The following is a 20569-nucleotide window of genomic DNA, read 5'->3' as shown; positions in this document are numbered from 1 at the left end:
ATGTATAGATTTTATATATTTAGTATGTTAGGTTTGCTCGTATATTATATATAAATATATGTATTTACGTATTATTTTAGCACATTTCAAATATTTTTAAAAAATGAATGTTTGAAAGGAAAAAAGTAAGTCTAGTGCGGGAAACACATCTAAAAAACTTTGTTTTCGTTAATTTTTTTACGAGTTTATCTATTGCTCAACGACTCACACAAAGGAAAGAATATCTAATTTTTGTTTTCTTTTGTGTTAAATATTCATACAAGTGGAATAATTTGGTTAATTAACTTTACTGAAATTTTTTATTCAGTTCAACTGAAATGAAGCAATAGATAGAACTTTGGGTATATGATTAATATGAATAGAATAGGCGTAGCTAACAAATCATTTTAATGTTTAGCTGATTGTTTTTGTGTTGATTAGTATAAAAGGAGAGAAAATATTGTATTAAACTAGCACTTGTCAATAAACTCGCACAATAGGAATACTATGTAACAGAATTTAAATTAAATTTGAGAATTCTATTAAAAAAAAACGACATAAGAAAATTTTGATTCGTTGTGTAATCTAGTAATGGGTAGGTCCCATTGTTCATAGTATGTTGAGGGAGTAATGCATAAGGCAACTAGGCACGTGAAAATTTATAACGTTCGTCGAGCGAACAAAATGATTGCGTATAAAGTATTTTAGAGCTGTGCACGTTTGAGTTCAACTAAATAGCAATTGAGGATTATAAATGATTTAGGGCTATTTTCAGCAAGCCAAAAGGTTGATTTAGAGCGGTATCCTTAGATGAACTTACTTTTATAATGTGTGCGTGTTTTAACGTGATGCCAAAGGCCAGTAGAAGGCGGCTCACTCCGTAGATAGTTATTCCTTGCTTCCCGAATGCGTAGCTTGTGAATGCTAGATGAGTAGGAACCGTTTGTTGTGCATCTTTAATATTTTGGAGGTGGTTAGAATATCGCTCCTTTGATGTATATTTGTGATTAATGCCCATAAATGTGCTGGTAGAGTTTTACTTTTCCGTTGCCAATAAGACGTTTGTTGAAAATAAGATTATGTAATTATTGTATCAGCCAAAAATAGCGTGTTCGCTAATGTTGTAAAGATCCGTGCATTAGTGTTGATGCCTATGTACCTGTTATACTTGATGATTTGTTAAAAATACAAGTTTGTTTGCGAGTACTACTGATAATTAAAAAAAAAAAGTAATTTTTGATATATTTGTTTAAATAACAGCAAGACAAGAGATACTGTTTTGTGAGTTGACCTGTGATTCTAAAGTTATTTGAAACACTTTAATGAATATTCCGTTTTGCCGTATGAGCAATATGATTATTGAAACTTGAAACTTTAAATGATTTTGTATTCCTTTAGAATTTTTGATATTTAGTTAGTTGTAATACAGTATTTTAAATAATCAGTATACAAGTAATGTTATAACTATTTTACGAAATGCTTGTTTTGAAAATTGTCTTGCTTTATTAATGTTTTATCTTTATGAGAATATATATATATATATATATATATATATATATATATATATATATATATATATATATATATAATTTTAATGCTACATTATGTGTTTATATTTAGTAGTTGAATATTACAAAATATTTTTGAATAAAATGGTTTGGGAATTGAATAAGTTTGTTGTAAAAAAGGTGCATGTACACACATTACACTACACTAGATACACATATTAGGAATTTCGGCTTTAGCGTTTACACCGTAGTTAGGCAACACTTCCGAAATATACACATTTTCTATTAGTGTTTAGTAATAAAGTATTTTTGTGTTAATGTCTACCTGTATATTCATTTAGTTTCAAGTGTTTACTATAATTTCAAATATGTTATATATTCAGTGAAAATGATTGGAAAATCAATTAAAACATCCATTCATGATGAGAAACCAAGAGTTGAAAAATAAATAGATAAATAAATAAATAATGGATGAAAGAAAAGGACTTATAAACTGCAAATTTAAATGAATAATATGAACATTTTTATTAATGGTGGCTTAAATGAGGGATTATAAATATAATAGGTGGCTTTAACAACACGTGGCTTATCGTCATATAGGTGGAATAACCTCATAGTTAGCAAATGAAAAATGGTCCATTATGTACAATGATGTACCAATGTACCGATTTCCATGGTGAACTTCCAGTGAATTGAACCTATATACAGTATGTTCCACAATATAATGATTTCTTCAGTGATACTTAACAAAGACCATTAACCCCTCTGACGGCCGCGGTTCTCTTCACAATTAAATATATTTGTTCGCTCGATTGTTCGGGAACAATAGATTATTACCGGCGTGAGGCTCACTTTTGGAATTTAAAAGAAATAGGACAATGTTACTTCTAAACTTTATTAACCACGGCTTGTATATGGAGGAGAAATCTTCAAGCTTTTTCCAGCAGTTTGGTATATTGTAGATTTGTGTTAGTAAGCATAGATCGGGTCTTGCACCTAGTTCAGTCGTTACGAATTACGCTTTCCAAAGCTTTTCTATTATTCTTTTTCGTGCTGCACGCCTAATGAGCCCGCCGAGAGTACGCTATACACTGAGGTCGACGAATATTGTTATCATCACGAGTAATCAACTGTTCTACATTTTGAGTAGCCCTACACTTAAATTTTCGCTCTTTACAATTTCGCAATAGTGAAGTACAAGCTTTAAAATTCACACATTTTGGCAGCTGAAAATTAATAAATGTTGTATCTGATGTACTGATATTGTGATCACGTTTGCTCATTTTAATTCTGCTAATAATGCTCCACGAAAAAGAGTTTACATTAACTGAAATATTGATAAAATTCAACTGGGTATCATTGGCTATCTTATTTTTTATTCTTAATCTTGGTGTAACATTTCGGTTCGATATCGCAAATATATTTTCGACTCCGCGTGCTTTATTGAAAGTGTTACTTTTACGCTGGCTTACGGTAAACATTTCCGACCGACTGATTATGTACGATACGTTCACTACGTAAAACACAATTATCTTCGCGGGCCTACGCTCTAAACTGTGAATTTGAAATCTTTTCCTTCTACAATACTCAAGGTGATAAAGTCGGAATGGATTTGCAGGACTAAAATGCAACTCACGTTAGACATACGCGGTTACGAAGATAAATTTGAATTTGTGAAGTCGCGCAAAACCATTTGGCTGTGACAAAAACGACAACACTGTATATTCGTTACCACACAAAACCAACAATTGAACTCTCAAGCCTTCACTGGCTTCTTCGAGAGCATGGGTACGCGCAACCTCAACGCTACAGCTCATCATGTGTGAAACATCGGCATCCCCTGCCGGCAAAACAATTACATTAGAAACATAATTGTCTAATGGTACACATAACGATTATTCCTTTTTCGCTATCTCTACACTGTATATTTTCTTTTCCTGACTGAAATCCACTTTCTGGTTTATTTGGCATATATCTTCCACAACGTGAGCCGGCTCGAATTCAAGAGTGTTTGCGGTGTCTTTTTCGGCTTGCACTTCCTTGCACTGTTGTATTTTGTTGGCTTCCCTACACTCAATCTGTGTCGTTCGCATGTATTCACATTTCTCAGTGAGACATTTCTTTCATTCCACTACATTATTTTAAACATATGATTTGCCGCATTAACTAATTCATACCGTACCTCAGTTAAGGAGTTATTGCATTACTTTGATATAATTATAGTTATATAGTTATTGCATTACTTTGTTATTGCAATTCTTTGTCCTACACGTCCAATATTCATTTCCATTTTCTGAGCAATAGTTTCTAATTGTTTCCTTAATTCCTCTGTCAATATTGCTTGAAATTGTTCAAAACACTAGCCTCCATATAGATATCAAATACGAGCAACTAACTCAAAGTACAAAAATATAAATATCTAAGTTTAATACGAAAACAAGAAACGTGTACTTAAAAGATGATACACTAAGAATTTTGATATTACCACCATTAGGTTTGCGACCGGTTTAACTGCTTGTTTCCCTTTTTATCTTATTTTTTTTTCAATACATGTAGCTGTGTGGCACAATTGATAAATTAAGATTTCACTTACACACAATATTCTTCGACCAGTCAATTGATTTAGGGGAGTTGCATTTATAAGGATCTCAGGTGTTCCACAACGGATAATCCCAAGGGTCAGCTCGAGTCCTCTGTTGATAGTAATAAGCGATCGTCCAAGTCGCCACAACTATTCCTTCGTTTTCAAAGATTTGGAGTCAGAGTTTGTCACAAAAAACTGAGATTACAAACGAATGTTAGGGTGCTAACAAATATGTGCTAGTCACTTCACTGCTGATTTCTGCACAATATTAGGAAAAAATATTTTACACGAAGGCGTATGCAAATATCGTATAATCACTGACGATAAACTAAAAAAAATGGCTCTCACGTATGCAAACTGCGATTTAGCTTGCGAAGCTCAATCCCTACAATGGGAGCACTCATAAGTGTATAACGTGTGTTTAGAACAATGCACCCCACTCGCCTTCGTGGGTGCCCTTCCGAGTGATGACCATGCGTTCGTACAAAGCGCTGAAGGTTTTTTTTTTTATCAAATCAAAACTTGTATATGGTCAGCCGCGAAAATCCCGATTTTCAGACGTAGCATCGGGACCAGAATTATCGTCCAATTAGCTTTTAGTTATAACAGTGCGTAAATGGTGAATGATTGTCCCGAAAGTCAAATATAAAGAAACAGTCACCAGAAATGCAGGAATCACGTGTTTCTTGACCATTTACGGCCGTAAGCCCGGAGCTATGCTTACTAACACAAATGTACGAAGTACCAAACCGCTGGAAAAGGATTCAAGATTGCTTCTCCATATACGAGGCTTGGTAAATAAACTTTAAATTAAAATTGTCATATTTCTTTTAAATTCTAAAAAACGTACCTCAGGTCTGTGATAGCCGAAACGTTGTCTTTAAGGGGTTATGTTGTGTATAGTACTTAATTTTTGTACGAAACAATTTACATCTTGATTTAATTTCGCATTTTTGCAGAGTAAATAAAACGGACAAACAAATACTTCCAAGGTTGATTCGGTGGTCAGATGGTAAACGCGTTGATGTCTGTATTAAATGGTCGTGGGTTCAAGTCACAGCAGTTGTAACATTTTTTTTCTAAACATGTTTCTATATCTTCACATATTATTAATATTTATTTTCTTGCATTTCACGTATGTTATCTTAGATCATGTGTTCATGGATTAGGGTAGCATAAAAAGAATTTCGTTATGTATACTTACAGTTTCCTATCTTTTCTTCAAAATGGATTTCTATATGTTCACATTTGTTAAGAATTATTTATATACTTCAATTTTAGTGTTCATGGGATAGCGGTAATTAGGTAAGGATATGTTTGCAGAAATTATAGAACGATGCCAAAAGCACATATTTTTACACAGCAATGCGTTATTTTTCCTTTATTCAGAAAGTTACTGCGAGTATGTGCTATGCAGCTAAACCTTCCACTCACTGTTAGTGCCGGTGGCATCAGTTTTCCGAACGTACACTCATTGTGAAATAGTTCTTTTTCTTCAAAAATGACCTATGGATTACACTGTTCAACAAATTTTGATCGAAAGTATGTAAATTCTTTGAAATTGCGATTTTTACATTTATTTAAGCGTAATATGAAAGGAAATGATAATAGAAGAATTTTCTTAGCTCAGGTTCTGAAAAAATGCCCTTGTACAACAGTAGCTGTATATATACAAATGTATTAATATTTATAGAACATTTAAGCAAAATCCTTGTAAAAACCTACATTTCACTTTTTTTTTATCTATTTCACTCTGATGTGATAAGCTGGGGAGTTAAGAAGTACCGTAACCTATAGCTTTCTATACCCTTGTACTTCCTTTTTCAAAATTGCGCAAATACGAGTTTCACAGCGATACAGAAAATAAAATAACCGTGGTCAAGTTAAACATTAACAATTCCGTAATAAAAATCAGTATTAACATCAAAAAATGAAAAATATGTACAAATACCTTTTTGTGCAGGAACTACACTGCAATGTAAACAAAAGTTTCAAGTGATCCCTTGTACAGAATTATGTTTATTTTATTTTGAGTGTCTTCGCTTGGCTTGCCTTTTGTAGGTTACATCTGTAGAATGCCTTGCAATAGTCCAACAGTAGTTGGACAATATGTTAGAACTTTACTTTCCCTCATATATCTTCTCCATGGCTGCAATATCTTGATGGAAACGCTCACCATGTTCGTCACTTACTGCTCCACAATCTTCGGGAAAGAAGTCTAGATATGAATGAAGAAAATGGAGTTTCAGAGACATATTGCAACCAAGACTTTCGTAGCACATAACAACTTTGTAGCAGTTGTTTGTAATTTGTTGCTCGGTGTCTTCCCAAGAACTGTGAACAAACACTCTTCAAGCTTTCCCACGCAGCTTTCTCCTCACCTTGGAGAATTTCGTCGAACTTGTGATCTTTGAATAGTTGCCTAATGTGTGGCCCTATGAAAACACCCTCTTTAACTTTGGCATCACTTAATCGAGGGAATTGTCCTCTTAGGTACTTACAGGCCTCATCCTCTTGGTTCATGCTCTTAACAAAACTTTTCATAAGACCTAATTTAATATGTAGAGGGAGAAGCAAAATTCGGTTTCGATCTACCAGTGGTTCAGCTGCACATTTTTCACTCCCGGCTGAAGAGTTTCTCTGGTACTCCAATCACTTTTGCGGTAATGAGATCCGCGATCTCTACTGTCCCATTCACATATAAAGCAACAATACTTTGAATACCCTAACTGCATACCTAGCAACCGTGCTATTACTTTAAGGTCACCACAAATGAGCCACTAAAAATTGTAATATTTAATGGCTTGAAGTAAACGTTTCAAGTTTTCATAAGATTCCTTCATATGAACTGCGTAGCCTACAGGAATTGAAGGAAGTTCATTTCCAATATGTAAAAGCACTGCCTTTAAACTCACCTTGGACGAATCTATAAAGAGCCTCCACTCCGTAGGTTCGTATTTAATTTTAAGTGCCCTCATGAGACCATTTACATCTGTACATGCCACAAGTGTGTCTTTCATAGTAAAAAATGAAGTGAACATCTTCTTCCTATTCCGATACACTGAAATATTTACTTTTTCCTGCAATAAATTCCATTGCTTTAAGCGTGACGCTAAAATTTCGGCTTTCCTTTTCGAGAGGTCCAAGTCTCTGATTAGATCACTTAGCTTCAGTAAGTCTATGTGGTTCACGTGGAGGTTCTTCTACAACTAACGTAGGGTCCTTCGAAGTACTTGATTCAGGAGCTTCAACTTCTTGATCATCATCAGAAAAAAGATAGTATTCTTTAGGTGGGTCAGGAACAGGTAGTCCTTCTCTATGTGGAACAGGGCGCATTGCAGAAGGAATGTTAGGATAGATCAAGGCCCGCTTCTTCTTCGTGGAAATTCCCTTCTTGACGGAAGGAACCATACAAAAATAACAGTCTCTGATGTGGTCGCTTGGCTCCCTCCAAATCATGGGCTCTGCAAAAGACATTGAGCGCCCCTTCCCATTAATCCAATTTCTTAGATTGCTGGCACAAGTGTTACACACAATGTGGAGTGCCCAAGATTTATCTTGGTCTCCAAATTTACAACCAAAGTAATATTGATAGGCTTTTTTTATTAGTGGTGTTATAGTCTGCTTTTGTGAGGAAGATGTAACTTCCCCACACACGCAGCATAAGCTATCCGCACTGTTTACACAATTTCGCGGCTTTTTTGTTGAATGAAATCCTCAAAATATCACTTGAAATAGTTCCGACAATTATTTAAAAATATACATTCGAAATACCAGTATTTTTGCGTACTTGTAGTTGTATTTTTATATCCTGCACTACACAAACGTCACACCCAAAACGCTGATAACTGCACTAAACCTGTCTTTTCTAACAATAGCAGAACACTACTGAGATAAGGAACACAACGAAACCAAGCGTTCATATAGTTTCTCCAGTGTTGCCGGATCAGTGTAACATTTTACCCCAAACGAAGCGAATATATTTATTTTTAAAGCGTTATTATTAGACATGCCTGTAAAACGAAAAGTAGAGCTAATATTCGAAAATAACTTTCAAATTCGTGATCAGCAACCCAAAATCAATAAGAATTAGCTGATTTTGTTCAATTTACATTTTCGTTGTTGAACAGTGTTATTATTCTGATAAAATATAGAAAGTATCTGTGCTAAAATTCTATTGGTTTTATTTGAACACGCATCTTTTGGAACGTTCATTCCAAAACTGGTGTCAAGTCTGGCATAATATCACGACTAATTTTTTTCAACTATATACATACATCTCATTTGTGTGCTATTGTTCATAATGTACATGAATACAAACAAAGGTCTTTAGACTGAAATTATGGTGTGTGTAAGCGACGGCAGTCTTGTAGAATGAATTTGCTCGTCCGTGCGTCTGTCAAAGAGTATCAGAGCAAAATATTTAAAAAATACAGAGAAACGTTTTCTTCCAATTGAAATAGGTTCCTTTTCATTTAACCCTGTATTTAAACGTGAATTGGTTGAAGTTAACCATTTCCAATTTCAACGTTTATCGTTCTACAGCGAATATTGTAATATAGCGAGGAGTGTTTGTTTGCAAACGATCAGCGTCTTAACACAATTTCATACTATCCAATATACCTTACCGAAAAACGAAGATGGTTCAAATTTAGTAATGTATCCGATTTCAAAAGTAATTTTTGTGTAGAATGAACGGTAAATGCTTCATGATGCTATTTCTTATAAATTTTTCAGCGTCCCTCGAGTAGATTCAATTTCCTCGGTTAACCGTTACTGAAACCGAAATTTCTTCAGACTAGCCATTAGTTTCAGACTTAGCTAATGGAATGGTAAACGATAACGAGGAGTGATCCTTCCTATTGATCCTGTGTCTATACACAACACATAATTACTGGGTAGACGCTCTGACAAAATGAACTCTTTTCAAAATTCAGCATTGCTGCCACTTTCAGTACCAGTTTCATCATTTATTGCTGTAGAACGAACACGGTAACAGGAAAGCAGAAGCGGTTTGCTACCAAGAATTCAGCGTCTCAAAACACCATATCCCTACTATCCTGGATATTACTAGTACAACTGGTTTCAAAAATGATCTCCGTTGAAGGAACACTGTAAAAGCTATCAGGAAGCGACTTTTTGCATGGGATGAAACATCGCAAACATAGGTACCATCTTGTGTGTTGAAATCTTAAACCAAACCAGGTTATACTAACCACATGCAATTTAAACTTTTATCGCCAGAGTACGAAAACACGAAAACGTCTTTCAAAAAACAATTGAGCTTCGAATATAAAATGACTCTAGAACACTCTACCAAAAGAAGAAGTGACTCAAATTTAATATTAGTTTAGGTTTCAATAATTATTTCTATATGACAGTCACGGTAAGAGTTATAGAGGTGCGTTATTACAATCAGCTGAGCGTTCTGCATTTTCCAGTAAGCACTATTCAAAGCGGAGCGATTTACATTAATCATTCGTGGTGTTAATATTCGTAATTGTAGGATGGAAACCGTAACAGACATTAACAAACGGTTTGTGCAACTGATTGAGGGTATGTATTGGATATATCACAACCAACAGTATGTTACGAAATCGGAAGTTGTTGAAATTTTCTAAACTGGTAATTTCAATACTGATTTCTGTAGAGATATCAGGATACAATTCGTACAACCGATTCAGGTTCCCAAGAATAGGTCCGTCTCCTCTGTCCACCCTCTATTCAAACCGTGAGAGTTTTAAATTAGGCATTTCTGATTTCAATATTATCCCTACAGAACTGAGAAAGTAACAGACAGCGAAGTGCGTCTTTCTGGAAACATTTCAATTTTTAAATGATACATATCGTAGTTACCACAGAGCTCTCCCAAAAACGAACGGTTCTCAAATTTACTGTTACATCCGATTCGATATAGTTTTCAACTTTCGTTTCCATAGAACAAGCAGATAACGAGAATCAGTTTCTGCAAGCGATTGACGTCTGAATACAATATATAATGACTATTCACGACATTGTCAAATACGGAAGTAGTTTAAATTTACTATTACATCCAATTTCAATACTTATTTTCTTACAGGTAGAATGCTAAAATCTATCACGTTGCAGTTTCTTGTAATCGATTCCGCATTCAAATACTATGTTTATCTTTTCCGCTTAAATTCAATTCCAACTGAACGTGGAGAATTATCCGTCTTCGGTTTCAACATTTATGGCTACAAAACGAAAATGGTAACAGGTATGTATTAGCTGTTGTTTAGTAAGTAATTAGTAATTCTGTTATCTAATTTTCTTAGAGAAAACTGTATAAGATGTCGAGCAGCTCTTCTGCGATCGGATCAGCGTCCCAACGATAGGATCTATCTTCTTCCTTAACTTTCTATTCAAATTACCGATTTTTTCAACATTTATCTGTATAGAAGTGAAAGAGTAACGGATAAGTAGTAAGAGATTATTTAGAGAGATCCAGCGTCCAAGGAACAGATCTTCTTACTATATGGGAACAAATTGTTACAGATGTACTACCTCAAGTTTGAGAATTGAATTCGCATATTTAGCAAGTCTTAGATGAACACTGTGAAACGATATTCACTTGTTTAATTTCGGTATTGTATAAAACCTTTAATACACCCCACCAAGTTGAAACCTTTATTCATGCATTAAAAAGTTGAAGCTATGTAACAGATGTTTGCCAGAAGTTATGTGAATGGTTAACAAAAAGTGTGCCGCCTTCACAGTTGTTTTTTTTTTTCACTGCCTTGAATTTTAACCTTTATCCTGATTTAAAATATTATTTTAGTACTAGGCAATGCTGTTATTTTGTTCGTTTTCCAGCCAATGATGTATGTTTTATCCACGACAAGATTTTACAATTCCGACATTTAAGTTGGTTATTTCACATATTCCGCTAACACCGTACCAGTTATTCGTAAACGCAAATATTTTACGAATTTTGTAACTTTTTGAACTTGTTCGTTATAGTTGTCTTAGTGTAAACATTATATTTCTGAGAGATTTTTAAACACTTGTTTATTTCCTTTTTTCATACGTATGCAAAATTATCCCGCTTCTTTCCCACTACTAATTAGCATATAAATAAAAGCTCAAGATATTAAGTCTCATATTTCATGTTTGTCCATTTCATGTCCTGTTTCCATTCAAGGCGGATTTCTGATTTAAAAGACGAACTACCGCCAAATACAATGAACAAAATCTGTGGCATAGATAAAGGGAAAGCTATCGAAGAATCTAAATTTTATGCAGATATTTAGTCCAAGACATCGCAAGGAGATGTTGTGAGTGAATATGATGTTGAATATATATGTAGTGAGTATGAAGAGGAAGCATGGTGAAACGATATTGAACCAGGGATGAAGAAAATGAAAGTAAGCTTGCAAGTCCTGCCTCACGTGCGCGTTCAAATATATATATGAATATCACATGTATGCCTTATGTTATACATACCTCTTTAAAATTTACAAGTTCCTCCTTACTACCCTTCTTACACATGTAAAAAGGAAGTTGTAAACAAGCCTTTTTTGAAACTCAAAACTATTAAATAAAGATTAAGGGCAAACCTCGGGCAAGACAACCTTCAGTCGTTTATGGTAATGCAGTATGGAAGGGATATGCTAAATAAAGTGAATAAAGATGTCTTAAATAATAAATACTGTCATGATAATGCTGAATTGAGAACATTTCTGGTATATGGTACGAATGTCCTTGCTTCTTGTCATGTAAAAAGATCAAAGTAATAAAAGTTAAATGCTATATATATATATATGATGCACTGCAACATTATATATATATATATATATATATATATATATATATATATATATATATATATATAGTGGCAGTGCATTAATAGTAATTAAGCTTTCTGAAACCAAAGTGAACTATCATAACTCCATTTTCGAGCTGTCATCAAGTATGTGTAAAACTGGAAAGCCAGGATGTCAAATATCACAAAAAAGGTAGATTGCCACATTGTTACAATATTTTTTCATGTGAGTTTTTCCACCACTGTTTCCAAAAGTGATAATTTATCCCAAATTATGAAAAACTACAAGGTTTAACCTGGTTACTGATAGTTTGAAAATGCATTTAGTTCACTGTTTTCAGACAGCTCAATTGGGGTCCCTATAATAAAAGGGATTCAAGTTATACATGACGTTTCCAATAAGGTTTATTTATTTTCGGAAAAATACTCGACGGATCGCAATATGCAAACTACAAGAGCCACATCGCACTCCACTCGAGGGTCTACCAATGAGTGAATTGCGTCGTGGTTCTCCTCCCAGCTTATATATTTCACTATGGAGAGTCAATTTCCTAGGCATAAATATATCTACTTCAAAGGTCACTTCCCGTGAACTGCAAGGTCTTCACCTTATATATGATGTAAATGTTTTATTGAGTGTAACAAAATAAAACTATGTGGTTTTGAAACTTAGCAATTTTGAGCGTTTAAATGGTCTGCGAGGACAGTTTGTAATAATGCTCAACACACAAGTGTTGATCAGCCAGTTAAATAAAAAAAAATACGCATGTTATAATGTCCCTAGGTTACGTTCAGTGCGCCTTATTAATGATTTTAAGTCTACGCCCCTCACAGCTTCTCATTGTAACCCTGGTAGAAATGAGAACACTATTGATATTAGAAAAATACTAATCCAGAGGCATGGGATAACATTAAATAGTAAAATAGAAAATTAACTTCAAAACTTAGCTCAATATATAGTAAAAAATATTGCAAGAAGGAAAAAAAACAACGCAAACAATAAAAAATCATACATTACTTTAGCACAAATTATAAATGTTTATAAACGACGACGAAAATTTGTTATAAAGAAAATTGACTTCTCTCGAAATAACCTGGAACAGGTGAACATCACTTCCGTTTTGTTAATGTTCGTTATAATACATGTTTGTAATTCCAGATGTTGTTTGGGAATAGACAAAATGGAAAAGAGATATCCGGAAGAATGAAAAGAAAGCCAAGAACAAACTTTTAGATATTCTTGTTGATTGCCAGCTGTTTCTTCTTGTTTTAATTCCATTTTACTTGCGCTTTATCCTATCGATTTTAAGACAATACTGATTAGAATTAATCGCGAAGGATTCATCCAAATAGTAACGTTATATTTATCTTAAGACAAAGAAGAGAGAGTAGTTTTTTGATTCACTCCCATCTCTTTTAAGTTTTCAATTTTTGTAAAATATATGCTATTAGAGTAATTTTTAAATTCAGAAAATATCATAACCCTTAACAGGGAACGTTATTTTTGTTCGCTTACAGGAAATGCGTGTCTGTGGGACACGGACATGTATAAAGCAATATCTTTTTTTAAAAAACCTATGTGTAATGTAGAATAATGAAACTTTATATTCTGTACTTGGAGCAAAATATGATAACCAAGAATTACATATATTAATTCGGTTTTATTGGAATATAAATTCGGAAAATATATCAATATCTAAATAAAATTAGTACATAAATGTAAAAACTGACAAATTTTAAGTTAGTATAATTCTACACATTACTACCCTGCAAATATGCTATTTGTCCGCATGTAGCTATCCTGTTCAAATGTGCTATTTGTCCAAAAGAGCTTGGAAACGTTTAACGAACATGGTAGCTTTAAATAGATGTCGTCCCAAAGTGTCTTGAAAATGGTGAATACATGTCTTTGTATCCTGATTTACAAATAGAACATAATATTAGGAGAGCAATAAGGGCTTTATTTTCAGATAGGTCAGTAGATCTGTAGTTTGACTTTGCTCTAATTTACTTCAAATTTGTTTCGATTTTCTTCCAACTTCATATTGAAATATCCTGAATTATATCATCATCGCATAAGGTAGACAGGATTTTTTTCCCAGATTTCTTACATGGGTGACTATACCAGGCATCCCTCTGACTATGTTTTGATGAAGAACCCTTCGGTTTCTTACTGGTTCATTTCAATTCCAAACAAACCTGTTTTTACCTCTGTATCTAAGGCCTTCGTTATCACATGAAACTTGACTAGGGCTGCTCACATTGACACTTCTGTTACTACTTGAGCTCACACCTGGCACTGTATCAGAATTGGTATCGCCCTCACTGTCAGTAGGTAATTCTTGACTTTCAGGAAAAAGTAGGCGTCTCAGTCAGAATCTACTGAAGACAATAATATAAATTCCTTCTGTGCTTTCAGCATTTTTGGAATTTTTGCCGTGAAATAAGGATCTGCTGTACTTACAGTTTCATTCTGAAATTTCTTTCTCGGGGTACTAGATCTATACTTTGCAAATACATAAAATCTCATACAAACAAAATAGTATGTTTCAAGAGCTCTATAGCTTCTATTTCATGGTAAATAAAAGTAAACCAAAAAAATTTTTGAAAGAAAATCTCTCTTCAAAAAATGTGAGTCCAATAATCACGCAAAAATATAAACGATAATGGAAATGTTTGCCTCTCAGACACCGTAGGTTTTCTACAATCATCGATAAATGTTCACTCAGACATTAACGCCAACAATGGACTACTGCGACACACATACAACTAAATAATGGGAAGGTACTAAGAGAACCGATACATTGAGTGAATCAGTGCTGCCAATTTAAAAATGAAATAATATCTTTGTTTTACGTCCTACGGTTATGCCGGTGAGGCTAAAGGAGACGGTGATGATGAATAATGAATGAAATGGTGGAATGAACAGTGGGAGGAAACGGAACAACCCCGTGAAAACCCAAGCACGCGGTGTTTGTCCACCACAAAGTTCACTTGACGGGGGCTGGGATCGAACCCGGGACCCAAGCACCAGAGGTGAACGCTCTACCACTGAGCCACCGCGGCCCCAGTGTTGCCAATGTAATACAAAGAAAAACCACAGGTGTCTGACATACACATATTTCCTCTTAAGGGTTGAAAAGCAGAAGGAAACGAAGGAGAAAAAGATTGAGTTTAACCTTCAGGGACGATGCAATATTTAAAATGCATTTTCGTAACCTACTGAGTTATAACAAACCAGAAAAGAAAAAAAAAAGGAAATAGACAATTACAAGGATGAAAAAGGCATTACGCAAGTGCCCGAGATAAGACTGTAAGTAGTCACAAAAAACGGAGAATGCAGGCTAAAATCTTAAAAGAAAACAATAGTACAAATTAAAGAAATCCAGGTTTGTTAATGGAAATTCTTGTAAAGGGTGATGCACAAGCTTAAAAACGACACCCACGCCTGTATCCTATGAGCTTTGAGCGATCAGCAAGTGCAAATCGAACAAACGTCACTTTCATTTGATACATAAAATCTGACTTTAATTTTTAAGGCTTCACTCGTGAACTTCCTGATTTTATATGGAATAGCTCAGCGTTTACAACTTTGCGTTTACAAGAGCAAAAATATAGACCTGTCCAAAAGGGCAGTATGAACTATGGGAAAAGCTATCAATACACAAAAGTACTGACAAAATGATACAAAAATCATATCTTGGTGGAATTCCGTCTAAAATGGTGGGAAAAAATCTTGAAAATTGAGAAAAGTGCAAATTAAAGAAGGGAAAAAATACGTGGAAACACAAAATATATCAGAAAACTGATACTCAAGTAAACTGTAAACCATTAGCTCCATCACCTTTTCGTCTGTCTTGGTTTGTTGTACTCTCACGTTCCTGCACTTTCGATTGGATCATAGAATATATTCCCCCGTGTAAGAAATATAATAAAAGTGGAAAATAATTTTTCTTAAAGCAGTTTAAATCTTTGTCTCATAAAAACTTGAACTCAATCATCATCATGCTTTACTAATGTAAACCTACATTCAAGAATGAAATGCAGCTTAAATGATATAGTTTTCGATCATACTAAGAAATTTTGTTCGAAAGGCGGGATGTACTTAATAATATCGTATTTATGATATTCTTAATCTGGACTCTATAAAGGCTAATTTCTAAATAAATAAACAACGCTTCGCTGGCATTTTATGAGTACATCTCATTAATCCACAATGAAATTTGATTTAACATCGCTCTGAAATGAATACAAATAATAATGGTGATCTATATAGAAGTTCTAAAGGAGTTCTATATAGAAGAACGAAAAGTCGTTTATAAAATACCCTTTTCAAAAGTACAACGAGAACATAATCTGATAAACCACAACAAAAATTGAAATTAACTTTACTTAGAAATCGAATTGTAGTCATAATGACCACCCCCCTTTAAAGGGAACCCAAAAAGAAGAAACCGACGTCGGGCACATTTTTAAAACATATTAAGATTCTATTTTGTCAAAAGAGATACTTTGCATAGTTATTTTGTATTGATAAATCTATTCTTAATCTTCTATTCCAAAACTGTTCTTAAATAAAAAACACAAAATCCTGCGGGACTTGTATCTATGGCCTTTCTCACTTCTATCTAAAATCTAAAAGCAGAGTAACAAAATTTGTTTAACTCACCTAATAAGAAAGACGTTATCTCAAATTACATTCACTGCAGTTAGAAGCAAAATAACTGGCAATAGCTGTTAAAGTTTGAAAGATGTTAAAAATAGAATGGTTGAGAAATTTTTCATGCTTTGTATCTGAGATATCCTTACGTTCCTTTATATATTCAAATAAGACTTTAATTAATTTCACTCGCCTAAAAGAAATGAAACGATCTCAAATTATACCATCCGCAGAGTAGGAACCGTTCTGATCACGAAGTTTGAAAAAGTTTAATGCTAGAAACAAAATTTCTCTCATTGTTTGTCATTACGGACATTAATACTTCCTTCTTCATTAAAAATATATATATATACTCGCAAGCTACTTGCCTCTTCTACTAGGAATAACTGGATGACAAATACATACTTCTACGATAGGCTAAGAGAAGCGCAAAAAAAAAACAAAAAAAAATCGAATCGGAAAGCGCTTGAAATAGAACGAATTGAAACTTTCTTTGTAGTCACCACCTAGGGATTTTCTTATAAATTTCTAGATTGTAAAAAGCACAAATCCCAATTTCTTAAACTTAACTACTAAAAATGAAAAAAACTAAGTTATTTATACAGTAAATTTGGTTGTAGAATAGTTGCCACGATCGTCGCCATGAAACAAAAATTCAATTACCCGCTCACCGCATTCCACACATACAAACAGACAGAATATATGACGCCGCAGTAACAGAGTACGATATGACTGTACAGAGACACCCAGTGAGAAAAATATGAACTACCACCAATCTATTTACAGTTCATGGTTTTGCTAACAGATGACTGAATCTCTTTTCATATTTTGTGGGAAGTAATGCCCGATGTGCAAAGTAACCCCGTGTTACGGTAGCTAGTTACCACTGTAAGCGAAATGAAATATCAAAATTTAATTTGGCAAATCATGACACAAAACTAGAAAAACGTTTGCGAAGGAAGGAATTCATATAATTAAGGAATTACGTCCCTAATATATTGTGTTAATTTGGAACATAAATATACAAGCAAATAAAGCATTTCAGGATGTTACCTATAAAATAGTTAGGAACGTACAAGAACACATTCAACATGTAAGTTTATCCTAAATACAGAATTTTGCGCTATCCTTTTTTACCAACATTCCGCGTAATGCCCTAATCTGCATAGCAATCTTATTTTTACCGGCCATCTAGCACATGCTAGTTAGCGTTGTTTGTACAATAATTCACATATCATGTACGTTCACTAAGCCCCTAAAGTGATAATATATTGAGAAATTTAAGTCCATACTCTAGAAACCATTCCTGGGAATGTAAAAAGTCGACTTCCTTGAAAGAAATGTGTGCAGCTATGAAATGGTTTGATGTATGGACCTCTACAATTTATGAACATCCATTGATGGTTAAAATATTCTTTATCTTGTATTTTACTAATGTCTTTAGAAGCCCTCCGGAAAAATGAGGCTAGACACATTTAAGCTAAATTCTAAGTAAAAACACAAACGTCCATAGTTTTTGTTCTAATATAATACATTACACGTTTAAATTTGGAAAATATTAGGATAAATACCATTCTCACGATTTCTTATTTTACATAAGTCTCTATATAAATAAAACAATATTGTCGAGCACCCATATTTTAAATATGTGCAACAATTAGTGAGAAGTGTGTAACCAATAATAAAGAAATAATTAGTTTATCAAAATCTGAACTACATAAGATTTGTATGAGTCGTATCGATCTTTTTTTTATTTGGTATAGGCCTACAGCTTGTCTATCTGCACCACGCAATTTCCAAATTGTAGGTTACCAACTTACGTTCGAGATGTCTCCCATACCTAAATATTTCTCGTGAAGTATTGCTTTTAACCAACAAACATTCCGAACGTATGTAACCGTATTATCAATCTGAGCAAATTAGTATATGAAAAATTGAACATTACCTTTCTGGGCGAAATGAATTTAAACTTTTTGTTGTTAATTGTTGGGAGTCATTAGAGTACGACGCGCAAGTCTCCTGAACCACTATTTTTCCAGGCGTCTCTATATTCCTTTCAAATCCAGGATCTTCTACTGCAAATTCTGATTTCATCCTATCAACGTTTAGTTTCACATCCAAAGAACACATAGCTGTATCCTTGTCCGTTGTTTCCTCTCCTTTCGTTGTGGATAATATTAACTCGTTCTTGTCAGTCATCAGTTCGTATGTCCACCCTTTCCCTTCGAGTGGATCTTCCTGAGGTAAGTCAAAAGCAATTTCTTCTTTACACATCAATTCCAACTTAACAGACGCCTCACCAGCCATTGTGAATTGAAATATAATAAGAATTTAACACTGTTCTTATACTTCCCTTATATTTTATGTTGCCAGTGTTAATGAAATGATTTACAAGAACGTTCACAAAAGCAACTTATATTTAAAATCATAATCTTCTGCAGTTTCTTATTTCCTTAGCCACGATCGCTCTCTCGGCAATTGTTTGTTTGTTTGTAGCAGCCGGAGGAAAGTGAAATGGCACCCGAAAGTTTCTGTTTAATTCAGATTTTGTTCAATTGAGATCTTTTGTCGCTAGTGTAGCTCACTCTTACATACAGGTATTCTCGTGTTTCATAAGGTATCCATCCATCTTTATCGTTTTAGCGGGAATAGCAAATCCTGTATTTCTGTATGCCATTGCGGTTTGATTGACTGTCGAACTCCCGTTGCGTATACTAATTTTATTTAATATACGTCCTATTATTGCTTCAAGTGCTACTTTTGATTGTGACTTCTTCCGCGACTTTAGATTGTTAGTGCGAACAATTTAATATTTTAACACAATTTTTCCACTTGACAACAATAACTGGTCGTGGCTTTTGTGTGTATGTGTAAGCGTCTCGTGGAATAAGACGTTGATTTTCGGTGCCATTTGATAACAGTCACTACCATCACTTACGCACCTACTGTAACTATTGGAGACAAACTTAGAGATCTCTTGCCCCAAACACTACACATTTCCCCCACACAACCCAGGTCTGTTCTTAAGCAGCACGTGTAGTGATGGCCAGTGGGAATATTCCCGGTGGGAAGGAATTTAAAAATGGGAATATTCCCGGGTTTTTCCCCCTGGTATATAAATTCCCAGGAAGGAATTTATTTCCATTTCTCTACTTTATCTTCCAAATTATAAGAACCATATGACTAATTACTTTAATTTAATACATTATGATTTGCTTCTAGATTTTAAAGAATTTGGCGGTTAAAAAATTTAAAATTATTTGACGGTACTTTATATAACTAATAATATGATTTTTTAAGTTCCATTTCCATTTGCACCAAAATGTAAGGTAATTGTTTAGTATTGGGGCGCCAAAACTAGCAAAAATTAGGATGATTTACGGAAGAAATGAGTTGATAGCGATGTTCAAGTAGTCAAGAAAGTATCGAACACTTTTTTTTTTTTTTATTTAGGGCAGTAGGAGATCTATACAAAACGGAAAGGTAAGTGGAAGTGATTTGTGTGAGAAAGGAAAGTGAATTGTTGGTAACGAAGACAGAAAACAACGTGCCATGTGAGCACTAAGCGCCTTCATTCGCTAACGAGCGCTCTGCAATGCCGTCTGAATTTAATGTTGGTAACGTAATTTAACGTATGAGACCATAAAACAACCGCATCGGAATAGAATATCGCAAAAAAGTAGATACAGAAGCTGGACCCAATGCTAAAGAACAGCCAATATTAGCAAAGTACTAATTTACAAGTGATGAAAAGCAACGATTTTGTAAGGTAATTTAGAATTATGTGGAAATAGAGATGAAGTACTATTAATACACCCTGAACCACCATTAGTAATAGACGTCGGCCTGTCTCCACTCTCTGACTCGAATTTCTGAAGAGGTACTCGGCAAGGTGACCGGACGTCCCGTTTTAGCCGGGACAGTCCTTTTTTTAACCGTTGTCCCGTTTTTTTCTGATTCTCGAACGGGACTCCTAAATGTCCCGTTTTAAGTAAAAATGACCTAGGTGTCCAGTAATTATTATTCAAAATATAAATCATCAATGCAAATTCTAC

At 34.2% G+C, this 20569-nt stretch overlaps 1 protein-coding gene across 2 annotated transcripts in view; it reads right to left on the bottom strand.

Annotated features, from left to right (window-relative positions):
- Positions 1–19528, bottom strand: part of LOC145690899 (uncharacterized) — a 40016-nt gene extending 20488 nt beyond the window's left edge. Inside the window, exons 1-2 of one of the 2 annotated variants that reach the window (XM_081766318.1) lie at positions 18460–19528; positions 16524–16707 (exon numbers count right to left, since the gene is read on the bottom strand). In XM_081766318.1, coding sequence (XP_081622444.1) covers positions 16539–16707; positions 18460–18821 — 531 coding nt within the window. In that variant the 5' untranslated portion in view covers positions 18822–19528 and the 3' untranslated portion in view covers positions 16524–16538. The remainder of the gene's footprint in view (positions 1–16523; positions 16708–18459) is intronic. The other variant, XM_081766317.1, reaches the window with a different exon arrangement.
- Between the last annotated feature and the right edge of the window lie 1041 nt (positions 19529–20569).

Source organism: Thermobia domestica, chromosome 7 (assembly GCF_964235325.1).
Source record: "Thermobia domestica chromosome 7, izTheDome1.hap1.1, whole genome shotgun sequence".
Classification (NCBI taxonomy): Eukaryota; Metazoa; Arthropoda; class Insecta; order Zygentoma; family Lepismatidae; genus Thermobia; species Thermobia domestica.
The sequence above is the reverse complement of the archived record's forward strand: the minus strand, read 5'-3'. Positions and strand labels throughout refer to the sequence as shown.